The 12,238-nt window shown below is 50.5% G+C and overlaps 1 protein-coding gene across 1 annotated transcript; it reads left to right on the top strand.

Moving 5' to 3' along the window:
• Positions 1-56: 56 nt before the first annotated feature.
• GTF2E2 (general transcription factor IIE subunit 2) lies at positions 57-10,430 on the top strand. The gene is made up of 8 exons (XM_061553933.1): positions 57-212; positions 4,327-4,486; positions 5,875-5,963; positions 6,209-6,316; positions 8,131-8,313; positions 8,656-8,749; positions 9,240-9,355; positions 9,491-10,430. The coding sequence occupies exons 2-8, from the start codon at positions 4,327-4,329 to the stop codon at positions 9,614-9,616; spliced, it is 876 nt and encodes a 291-aa protein (XP_061409917.1). The 5' UTR covers positions 57-212; the 3' UTR covers positions 9,617-10,430.
• Positions 10,431-12,238: the final 1,808 nt, after the last annotated feature.

The following is a 12,238-nucleotide window of genomic DNA, read 5'->3' as shown; positions in this document are numbered from 1 at the left end:
GCAAAAGGTCAACGTCACATCCGTTATTTGTTCGTGCCGCTCCGAGAGACGTCACATTTGGGTCCGCGCTCTTCGGCATAGATGACGTCATGCACACAATTTAAAATAAAATAAAAAAACATGACATCACGTCCGCCAGAAGAGTGACGTCACGCGAAGAAGGGGTCCCAAACGCTCTCCGCCGAGGTTCCCCCAAGACCCGGGCGAGCGCGGTGAGTCGTGGTGAGGGGCAGTGGTGTGAGTCGTGGTGAGGGGCAGTGGGGTGAGTCGTGGTGAGGGGTAGCGGGGTGAGTCGTGGTGAGGGGCAGTGGGGTGAGTCGTGGTGAGGGGTAGCGGGGTGAGTCGTGGTGAGGGGCAGTGGTGTGAGTCGTGGTGAGGGGCAGTGGGGTGAGTCGTGGTGAGGGGCAGTGGGGTGAGTCGTGGTGAGGGGTAGCGGGGTGAGTCGGGGTGAGGGGCAGTGGGGTGAGTCGTGGTGAGGGGTAGCGGGGTGAGTCGGGGTGAGGGGCAGTGGGGTGAGTCGTGGTGAGGGTCAGTGGGGTGAGTCGTGGTGAGGGGCAGTGGGGTGAGTCGTGGTGAGGGGTAGCGGGGTGAGTCGGGGTGAGGGGCAGTGAGGTGAGTCGTGGTGAGGGGTAGCGGGGTGAGTCGGGGTGAGGGGCAGTGGGGTGAGTCGTGGTGAGGGGTAGTGGGTGAGTCGTGGTGAGGGGCAGTGGGGTGAGGGGTAGTGGGGTGAGTCGTGGTGAGGGGCAGTGGGGTGAGTCGTGGTGAGGGGCGGTGGGGTGAGTCGTGGCGAGGGGCAGTGGGGTGAGTCGTGGTGAGGGGCAGGGGGTGAGTCGTGGTGAGGGGCAGGTGGGGTGAGTCGTGGTGAGGGGTAGTGGGTGAGTCGTGGTGAGGGGCAGTGGGGTGAGTCGTGGTGAGGGTGGTGGGGTGAGTCGTGGTGAGGGGCAGTGGTGTGAGTCGTGGTGAGGGGTAGTGGGTGAGTCGTGGTGAGGGGTAGTGGGTGAGTCGTGGTGAGGGGTAGTGGGGTGAGTCGTGGTGAGGGGTAGTGGGGTGAGTCGTGGTGAGGGGCAGTGGGGTGAGTCGTGGTGAGGGTAGGGGTGAGTCGTGGTGAGGGTAGTGGGGTGAGTCGTGGTGAGGGGCAGTGGGTGAGTCGGGGTGAGGGACAGTGGGGTGAGTCGTGGTGAGGGGCAGTGGGGTGAGTCGTGGTGAGGGGTAGTGGGTGAGTCGTGGTGAGGGGCAGTGGGGTGAGTCGTGGTGAGGGGCAGTGGGGTGAGTCGTGGTGAGGGGCAGTGGGGTGAGTCGGGGTGAGGGACAGTGGGGTGAGTCGTGGTGAGGGGTAGTGGGGTGAGTCGTGGTGAGGGGCAGGGGTGAGTCGTGGTGAGGGGTAGTGGGTGAGTCGTGGTGAGGGGCAGTGGGGTGAGTCGTGGTGAGGGCAGTGGGGGAGTCGTGGTGAGGGGTAGTGGGGTGAGTCGTGGTGAGGGGCAGTGGGGTGAGTCGTGGTGAGGGGCAGGGGTGAGTCGTGGTGAGGGTAGTGGGTGAGTGGTGAGGGGCAGTGGGGTGAGTCGTGGTGAGGGGCAGTGGGGTGAGTCGTGGTGAGGGGCAGTGGGGTGAGTCGTGGTGAGGGGTAGTGGGGTGAGTCGTGGTGAGGGGCAGTGGGGTGAGTCGTGGTGAGGGGCAGTGGGGTGAGTCGTGGTGAGGGGCAGTGGGGTGAGTCGTGGTGAGGGGCAGTGGGGTGAGTCGTGGTGAGGGTGTAGTGGGGTCGTGGTGAGGGGCAGTGGGGTGAGTCGTGGTGAGGGGCAGTGGGGTGAGTCGTGGTGAGGGGTAGTGGGGTGAGTCGTGGTGAGGGGTAGTGGGGTGAGGGGCAGTGGGGTGAGTCGTGGTGAGGGGTAGTGGGGTGAGGGGCAGTGGGGTGAGTCGTGGTGAGGGGTAGTGGGGTGAGTCGTGGTGAGGGGCAGCAGGGTGAGGGGTAGTGGGGTGAGGGGCAGTGGGTGGTGGGTGAGTCGTGGTGAGGGGTAGTGGGGTGATCGTGGTGAGGGGCAGTGGGGTGAGTCGTGGTGAGGGGCAGTGGGGTGAGTCGTGGTGAGGGGTAGGGGTGAGTCGTGGTGGGGCAGTGGGGTGAGTCGTGGTGAGGGGCAGTGGGGTGAGTCGTGGTGAGGGGCAGTGGGGTGAGTCGTGGTGAGGGGCAGTGGGGTGAGTCGTGGTGAGGGTAGTGGGTGAGTCGTGGTGAGGGGCAGTGGGGTGAGTCGTGGGGTGAGGGATAGTGGGGTGAGTGTCGTGGTGAGGGGCAGTGGGGTGAGTCGTGGTGAGGGGTAGTGGGTGAGTCGTGGTGAGGGGCAGTGGGGGTGAGTCGTGGTGAGGGGTAGTGGGTGAGTCGTGGTGAGGGGCAGTGGGGTGAGTCGTGGTGAGGGGTAGTGGGGTGAGTCGTGGTGAGGGGCAGTGGGGTGAGTCGTGGTGAGGGGTAGTGGGGTGAGTCGTGGTGAGGGGCAGTGGGGTGAGTCGTGGTGAGGGGTAGTGGGGTGAGGGGTAGTGGGGTGAGGGGTAGTGGGGTGAGTGCGGCGGGGTGTCGCCTCTGTGAGCGCCGATGTGCCCGGTTCTCGTGACATCGTCTGGCTGCCGTGTGCACAGCGCCGTGTCACTCCGCTGCTCTTTTTCTCACTGCCGCTTCTTGTATTTTTCCCCGTCACGCCTCGTGTTGTCCTGTAAAAGTATTCCTCTCGGCTCGAAGCCACATTGTACTCCTTATCTCACTGCGTCTATGTACATATGTCGATAAATGCGAAGCTACTTTTTGGTAATTTCATTTGCCTATTTAAGAACTGGTTCCGTGGTGTAAACAATGGCAGTCTCCAATCATTGTTGACTCCATCTCTCTGGCAAATGTGCTGTGAAGAAGGGCCATTGCCCGAAACGTCGCCGATTACATGTTTTATGTTCAGGCAGTGTCATTGACGCGTCGAGTTTCAATGCAAACGTGCAGTCCTTAGGTCCGATGATTTTATGGCAACATTTGTCCTTGCGTCTTGGATGATCACGGTTATTTTTTCTACTCGAGTTTCCTCTGTTTTTACATTGAGCAAATGACAGTTTTTACATCAGATGAAATCCAGTACCTAAATTATGTAATTACGTCTACTTAATTCTGTTTTAAAAGGAGAGCTAACCGACTGGAAAATGCATGCAACCTATCTGCTGGACTGTAAATGTGTAAACCACGATCATTGGCAACGGAATAACGAACGGGCACTTGAGAGGCCGCCCGAACGAGTGAGGGAGTAACATTCTAGGAGATAATCTTAGTTTTTTTTTCGGTAAAATAAAAATAAATTAAATCACGGACGTTTCGGAGGCAACACAAGCTTCCGTCTTCAGGTGGCACCGTCGCAGCAAACTTACTGTATCAAGTGGGGTATCAAAGAAGCTTGTGTTGCCTCCGAAACGTCATGATTTCATTTATTTTAATTTTATTTTTACCTACGTGACTTTACCGAAAAAGAACGAAGAGTATGAACCCTTGCAGTTACGAAAACTTCAAATCTAGAAGAAATTCTAGTAGATATGTCTCTATCATCTTCCACATACACACTTAGTCACATTCTGGAACAAAACAAACGAATATGAAATATAATTTTATCTGGACTCGGAGAAGGCATGTGACTCGTTGGAAATTGATGTAGTTATCCAGGCTCGCACAAACCAAGGCATAAATAAAGTCACGATTAAAGTCGGTTACAAGGTTGGAGCAACTACACGAGGACGGAACTGGATTAAGACCACGACTTTATCCAGAAGTAGATAGATTGTGGCGAGTGATGGTGAATGTATGTACACTTGTAATTAGCTTATGTATGTGTGATGTATGTTCACTTGTGGAGGAGGTTAGTGAAGGATCCTGCTGGGGAGTCGGAGGCAGTCGCTCTCCAGCAACAGCGGAGGGCAGAGGAGCAAGGCTCACAACAACGAGAGGAGCGCCGGGAGGCTAAAACTCAATGTTGGCACAGTGGGGAGCACGGTTGGTGCATTTGCCAGCCATTTCAGTCAGCCATGGCACCTGGCTCTGGTCCGTGACCTTTTGCCAGCGAGCCTTCGACACTTCACGTGGCCTAAAAGTGCACATAACATTGCACAAGCGCCATTGGTGATGTTACCACCACTTAGTGGTGAATGGCGGCTGTTGTTCACTTGTAAAATGTACATTTGTGATGTAGAATGCGGTGTAGCAACACTCGTATGGGGTGTAGCACACGTGTGATGTGCGTCGTGTAATGTAGTGTGTGGTGTAGGACCACCCATGTAACGTGGTGCATTCGAACGCTGTGCCCACACCGACAGATGGATCCAGCCCTATTGCGCGAGCGTGAGCGGTTCAAGCAGCGTGCCTTGGCCCAACCGGTGGTAGAGAAGCGGCCGGCACCCTCCTCAAGCTCCTCCTCCTCCAAGAAGAAGAAATCACGGCCTGACCATGGGGGGTCCAGCGGGGCCAAATCTGGAGGTCAGTGGCTGACCTCCGTGGGGGCCCTTTCTGCCAGCGGCCCTGCCATTAAGCTGCCTTTGTCGTGTGGTGAATTCCACATTCCTTTTATTGGTTTTTTTTGCTCTCAATTATAATCCAATTTTCTTTCGTATGGCTGCTGATGTAGATGCAGAGCAACAACTACAATTTCACATTCAGGTGGTCAAGCCAGATAACCGTGTCAGGAGCAGCGGTGTGTGTCTCCGTGATGTTTCCTTTTATTTGTGGATCGGGCATTGCGTTGTTATGTTCTACGGTCTGTTCTGGATGATGGCAGTCGCATACTGGACAGTTTTTAATTTTCCATTTGTCCATCAGGTATTTGCATCTGCCATGGTTTTGTGCTAATGCGGTTTAGAGTGGACCATATATTCCAATTGTGTCTATGATCATATCACGAGAATCATTTCTTGTAGATTATGCAATTTTTATGCAAGTTTTAAATCCTCATGATGTGCTAGTTTTATGGCGCTTATTGAACTGACAATGGCACGGGGAGATGGGCAATGTGATGAAGACAGAACAGGACCGAGAACATGGCACAAAAATACGACGTGTAGTGGGTATACAACTGTGCTGGTGTAGTATAAAACTTGCGGAGACTTCTCTCTTCTGGAGACAGCACGTTTATTAGAACGTAGCAACAACACAAAGGGGTACGGGTATCAAGGACCCGATTGCGACCTCTGGGATCAAGCCATGTTGCAGGCGCGGGTGGGTTGATTCTAGGAACTTGAATTGTGAGAAGAGACAAGACGTTGGGAAATGAGTGACAAACGGTTACTCACCAGTGACTCACGGCTTACCCGTACCCGGCCGCACCAGGGTCGCAAACGGGTACCCGTACCCGGCCGGGTACGGGTAGCTGGGTATCGGGTAGGGTACGGGTATCGGGTACCCGATTGCGACCTCTGCTTAGCGGCTTAGCCCAACGTCCTGACTCATCACCCTTAGACTCCCTTCTGCTCCCTGTTGACTCGAGGCCGTTACTACGGGCTACAAGCAGTGGCAATCGCGTACAGCGCTCAACGATGCCGCTACAGACGCATAGCAGAAACAGGAGATACACGCTGAGGCTATGCTCACCTCTCAATCTGGACGACGTTGGGAGGAGAGAGCCAGGGAATAATGCAGGACAAGATCCAGTGAGGAATTTTTCTCTCTCTAATTTCATTATGCGCATTGGTGGGACAGTGTAAACATTTAAGACGACTAAAAGACACTCCCGTTGGCAATAATGGGAAAACAACGATTCAATAATCAAGGCACCAAGTCATTCCAAGCCGAGTAATAACCGCTGAGCCGCCTGGACACTTTCTAGGCAGACTCCTAATAAAGTAACCTGCATGCTTGTCTTTGTTTTGCAGAAACCGGAAATGGAATCAACTATAAGAACCTTCCGGGAAGCTCTGGGTACAAGTTTGGGGTGTTGGCTAAAATTGTCAATCACATGAAGGTAAGGGTTTAGCTACGTTAGTAGTTTGTGAACTTGCAGCTGTAACGCTAGGAGTGTTTTTTATTTACACCACTCTTTCTATGAATGTGTACCTTGCATATTGTATTCAGAAGGGGGTGTGCACAAGGTACAATCAGCTCTTAACTTGGCAGCCACACAGAACTTCCCAGGGGCCACAACTGTCCGCACTTGACTCCATGTAGATGTAACAACGCTGTACTTGTTGCGTGCGCTTTCTTGTGAAGACGCGGCACCAAAAGGGAGACACCCACCCCCTCGCGCTCGACGAGATTCTGGATGAGACAAAGCAGCTGGACATTGGCATCAAGCAGAAGCAGTGGCTGACCACTGAGGTGGGTTTGTCTACACCTTTCGAAGTGCAGTGCATTGTGGGTTAATAGAACTGGAAAGTTTGTGCTGATGCTGGCTTGTGTGGGGATGCATTTGAGTGCGTGGGTGGCATTGTTGGGAGCGGTAGTGTAGCGGTTAGAGCGCTGCACTCTGAACCTGACGACCCGAGTTCGATTCCCGTTCACGGCCGACACCATTTACAATGATCTGAATCGGTCCTGGGCCTCGCCTAGGTAGACTCAGCCTCAAACGAGTACCTGGTGCGGTGTGTAGACATCACCACTGGGCAGACAAAGGCGGCCAGGCATCGTGCTGGCTACCTACCCCCTCGTGTGCCGTACCGGCCTTCATAGGTGCTCGCTTCACAGCACTTGCCCCAACGGTCTGTTAAGGCTATACGGGAGATCTTTGTCTTTTTTTGGCATTGTCCACACCAGCACGCTTGGGCTGGATTGCTACTCGCATGTTGTACCTGCACCAGGTCTGAAATGCTGAACAAACAGTGGCCGGGGTGGCTCAGCAGTCGGAACGCTGAGTTGGTGCCTCTGAGATAAGTTTTCAATCTAGGAAGCTGCCGATAATCAGATTTTCAAATGTATTGAGTTGATCGTGGGGTGTGATGGTGATGATGATGATGGTGTTGTTGGAGAGTAAGTCAGTGATGATGACTTTTTGTTTTCTAAACTCATGACTTTGTTTTGCCCTTTACCCTTGCTATTACTTCTTCCACTGACGTAATACTTAGCCCCATGATGGAAATAAAAAAATCCCCACCACAAATAAGTAAAAAATGGCAGGGAAGGCCATGGGCGCTTGAGCAGTAAAAGCCTCAGCTTGTGGATGGCGGCACAACTGATACACAACGGCTTGGGAGGGCACACGGGGGCCACAATCCACTGCTCTACTGCGTCAGTAACCCTGCCCCATAATGCGATGTCGCCAAATCGCAAATAGGTGAAGGAAAAATGCGCAAAACTTAAACTGGTATTAAAATAAAAAATCGTGTATAATCGAATTTCACGATTTTTTCTTCTGTAAATGAAGATGGTTTATTGTAGTGCTGTGCGATTGTGTTGAGATTTGAAGTTTGTGTGCAGCTCTGTTGTAGACCAGACGTTACTAACTTGTACAACATTTCAATAATGTAATAGTCACATGCAGAGGTTCAATTATTTTTTATTTATGCAAATTATATGCAAACATTACCTTTAGGCTAGTGGAATGAGCAAGACATTACAAAAATGATTGCTTTTTAATAGTGGCACTTAATGAGTACTGGAGGTTGGGAGGGGTTAATTGTTACCTGCCTTGTGCAGACAGGAGTGCTGACTTTTTAGCATCTGAATCATGTGGTTTTTACTAATATTGGGTGAGTGTAGTTAGTTTTTAATTTTTGACCTACGGATATTCCCATTTTATAATTTGATTATGAACATTTTAATTCTACCCAGAATGAGGAATATAAATTCGTGTCGTTCAAGGCACAGCAATAATTGCTAAAATTAGGCATTTCCTCAGTTTCCTTTAGGAAAATGTAATGTATTATCACAGTCAGACATTTGAATTGATTACGATGTCTTTGATTTAATTCACACCTGACACATTGGCATACATGGTGAATTGTCCATGAGAAAAATACACAGATAGGTCACAACATAAAAAATAAGTACACTCTTGAAGAAAGGTTAGAGATTAATGCCAGTGATAACTTGAATTACGAGATGTCTGGTTGCTGCTGCTAAATTTGATCGCAAGCGCACGGACAGGCGTCGTGGCGGCTGAGCATTGAGACGTAATGTTCCCTTCGTCCTTCCAGGCCTTGCTCAACAACCCCAAGATCGACGTGATCGATGGGAAATACGCCTTCAAGCCCAAATACAATCTGAAGGACAAGAAAGCGCTGCTGCGGCTGTTGGACAGACACGACCAGCAGGGCCTGGGCGGAATCCTGCAGGATGACGTCGAGGAAGGACTTCCCAATGCTGCCAAGGCGATGAAGGTACGCGGTGGCGAGTACTGGCAGCGACAACCTCGCCAACTGTTAGCGTCCGGCGGCTTCCGCCTTGATCAGCATCGCCACTGACACTTCAGCTACGGGGCGGTGCCAAGACAACCATTCGCATGGTTCCAGCACTACCAAATTCACCAGCAACGCCACCACAGCGGCACCATCACCGCCGCAAGCAGTCTCGCCACCAACTTCATCACCAGCAACACTAAGCTGACCAGTAACCAATTCCTGTACGGTTCTTTTCATAACTGTTGGAGTTGACCGGTTCATTGCAAGATTATCGTAAAATACTGTTGACCTTTGAACCATGCAGGCTGTGTGTTTCCGTAGGTTCTCGGTGATCAGATCCTCTTTATTACTAGACCGGACAAGAAGAAGATCCTATTTTACAATGACAAGAGCTGCAATTTTTCTGTGGATGAAGGTATGCGAATCCTCGCCATTGTATTTCACCTGCCTGTATTAAGCGCATGTCTGCTTCTGTATGAAATGGGAGCACCCAAATGGGAGTATCTGACTGGCCTGCCGATAGGCGCCCTTACCACGGAGCCGGTTGATACCCGCATCAACGCCACATGGCATTTTCGGGAGTGAATTAAGGACATGAACTCTGCTAAACATTGGGATTTAAAACCCCCGTTATCTTTTACGAGCCCATTTTATCTAGATAACAGTATTTTAAAGTTATCATCACACTTAATTGTAACAGTAATGTTCCCACATAGCTGTGGTATGTTCATTTACGTGATCAAGTTCAACATTCCAATTGCACTCGACTCTTGGTCTCTCTTGAATTATTTTTATCCCAATCCAATGGTGAATGGTTATTTCAACTTTGTACATTACATCAGTTTTCCTCGTAGGGTTATCATGAGGTCCACGCTTCACTGGTAACGTGAGTTGTGGTGTTGCAGAGTTTCAAAAGTTATGGCGAAGTGTTCCCGTGGACTCGATTGATGAAGAGAAGATTGAGGAGTACTTAAAACGGCAAGGCATCTCGTCAATGCAGGACACTGGCCCCCGCAGACTGGTGAGGACACACACAGCACCCCCCTTCCCTCTCTGGACATAACGTCGTGCTTATAAAGTGAACGTATAACGTGTACGATTCTCAATTAAGAGTGAGTTCCCCAACAACGTGTGCTATGTTTACGTAACATCCTAGGCTCCTATGCGGAATCGGAGGGCCAACGCACAGCGCAAGAAGAAGTTCAAGACTCACAACGACCACTTGGCTGGAGTGCTCAAGGACTACACAAGCTTGTCTGCGAAAGAAGTGGGGGGGAAGTAGCCGCCTTCCTGCGTTGGGGTCAAGTTGACGGAACATTTCATTTCGTGTAAATTGTCAGTACCTGAAAGCGCGCCGCACCGTAATCTCCCATGCTCGTCATTTGCCGTGCACTTCGAATACCCGTGCACCGTAGTGCCGAACCAGAAGTCGAAAGCTGCGAGCCGTGGCCACGCGCACCAAGCCATGACGATGTTCATGTGCACACTGCCCCGAGAAATGGGGAAGGCCGGTGAAGGTTGCTCACCAGCAGGTATCGGCACCAAAACAAAATTGTTGCTTTCCAGAAAGAAAAAGAAAAACCCGATTAAACTTTTTGCTTAGCAACTGGTTTTCAGCGTTATTTTTATGACACTGGTTGATGGCAGATTTCAGAATTTTAAAATGTAAAAATTATACATTCTCAACAATGATAGTAAATAGTGAATCTGTTTGGCATTTCTAACAATATCTGCCTCTGGGCTGTCATAACATTTTTTTTATAATATTACAAAGAAGTTAAAATGTTGATCATTTATTCAAGGCTTGTTCTAAGATGCAATGTTGTAACATTTAATCAACAATCCACAATAGCCAGATAATTAAAGTTTGTATATTTTAAATTAAAAGGTTATATGGATTTTTCTGCTTTGTGAAGTGCATTTTCTTAATTGATATAACAATTTACTTTTTTGTTACACATGTACATAGTTTGGTTTTCCAAAATGCATTGAAAATGTAATCATTTTGTAGGCAGTATCGACGTCAATTGCTGTTCTGCGTTGATGCTATTTGATTCTTCAGCCCCTGGTTAGATAAAGCATCTGTATTATGTCAATACCAGTTAAGTCTCATTGATTCGTTTAGTGCCATAAACTAAATGCTATTGTCTTCGAATGCTTGGGGATCACTGCATGATTCCATGTACAACGTTAAGAAGTCATCCCAGCTCTTGCCACCACACCATCATCATTGCCATCACTGGTGGAAATGTCACATTGCTACATTGTATGGGGACCATCTCAAGTGGCAATTCCTGTTTATATACCGTAGCGCGATACTCAATCAATTCTAGAGGGATGATGGATTGAGTAAACCCCCAATCTGGATGTGAACTTGTTACTTTAAACTTGAGTCGGGTCCTCTCGACGAGGTGGTGTCATCTTGGTTGGGTTTGCCGTGATGCTCTGCGGGAAGTATTGGTAGTCATTGGAGGGCGCTGTGAGATCACAAGCAGACGGGACGTGGCCATGAGTGCAACGCACAAGGCAAATACGCCGAACCAATTCGGCCAATAAGTCGTATGAACCCAGCCATTCTTAATCTGAAGCAAGTATCCACCCAGCCACGAGTTCTATCCCACTCTTCGACCCCAACTCATTTCGGCAGCCAGCAAACAGTCCTCGTGAGTCGTCTCGTCACCCGAGCACTTCGCACGCATCGGCAGTGATGGTACAGCATTCGACAGGGTCCCTGGGTGTGCGCTGTCAGAATGTGCCCCGTTTGTGATTCCGAGGTGTACGCGTAGATCGTGGCATCCGTGCGCGCGATGTAATGCGAGCTCAAGCCGTGTGAAGGCGTCTCTTCTTCTACAGTGGCGAATGGTAATCACGGGCACGGCACTTGTCACCTCTGAAGAATGTATCTCTGGAGGCCCCAGGAGGATGAGACTATTAATGTTCATGTTAAAACACCGTGTTCTATTAACGCCTGTAACTTGCAGCCCGCTCGCATCTTATCTCGCTCTCCTTCACGTGTCCTCCAATCCTCAAGCCAACGTCTATCTCAACACCATCATCCCAGTCGACTGTGCAAAGCGTTATCTGCTGCCCTGTCTGGAAACTCCCCCTTGTACGTCTGCCAACTGTTGTCGTCCAGGCTTAACGTTTCATTTCCCCATATTTGGATTCTGTCGTGGGTTCGTCTTCTCGTCGTACCCACACATACCTTGCTGGTGAACACGGCAGCGTTAGCTTCCCGCTCTCTCCCACTTCCTTCTGCTGTCTCTCTCCCTCCCTTCCCTTTCCACCATGGCTCCCTCTGTCTAAAGTCTTGAGATGCACATAACACATTTGAACGCTTTATGAATGTTATATACACATGGAATACGATTACATCTTCATAGGATTTAAATGTTAGTAAAAAAGGTAAACTCAAAACTTCGTGGCCAATCTTTATATTTATTGTACATTGATTTGGAAACTGATGTAAGCAAAAGCACGGTTTGTTTTAAAATTGTGTACATTGTGGGCATTGATATCTGAACTTTCTTTTTTAAAACTCTGGGATCAAACAGGTGGTGGGGAGCAGCCCCTGAAGGGCCCTGGACACGCACGGAGCGCGCTAAAAGCATTCCGGGCACAGGCGGGCAAAGTGGCGGAGCTCGACGGGCAGAGAACGCGCGGGCAGCAGCAGCAGCAGCATCCAGCCCCGCGCACACAAATAGAATGTCGCCATTCAGTTACCACAACAGCAGCAGCAGCATCATTATCATCGGCTGCACTCACCAAATGCGACATCGACAAGCAGCCGTTTTTTGCCAGGGTGTTGGGGGGGGTCATGGCGGCGATATTGGGGTTGTTCTAATATCCACACGAGGGTTGCCTCAGAGGGCATGCCACGGTTGGGAGAGTGCCATGTCAAGAG

Source organism: Lethenteron reissneri, chromosome 18 (assembly GCF_015708825.2).
Source record: "Lethenteron reissneri isolate LAM-NWPU_2019-01 chromosome 18, ASM1570882v1, whole genome shotgun sequence".
Lineage (NCBI taxonomy): Eukaryota > Metazoa > Chordata > Hyperoartia > Petromyzontiformes > Petromyzontidae > Lethenteron > Lethenteron reissneri.
This window is presented reverse-complemented; position numbering and strand designations above follow the sequence as displayed.

Bases quoted from the DNA above. Each gene is read 5' to 3' on its own strand.
- GTF2E2 (XM_061553933.1), top strand. From the start codon at position 4,327: ATGGATCCAGCCCTATTGCGCGAGCGTGAGCGGTTCAAGCAGCGTGCC. The intron at 5,964-6,208 runs GTAAGGGTTTAG...TTTCTTGTGAAG, and splicing joins AAATTGTCAATCACATGAAG to ACGCGGCACCAAAAGGGAGA. The intron at 8,314-8,655 runs GTACGCGGTGGC...GTGTTTCCGTAG, and splicing joins ATGCTGCCAAGGCGATGAAG to GTTCTCGGTGATCAGATCCT.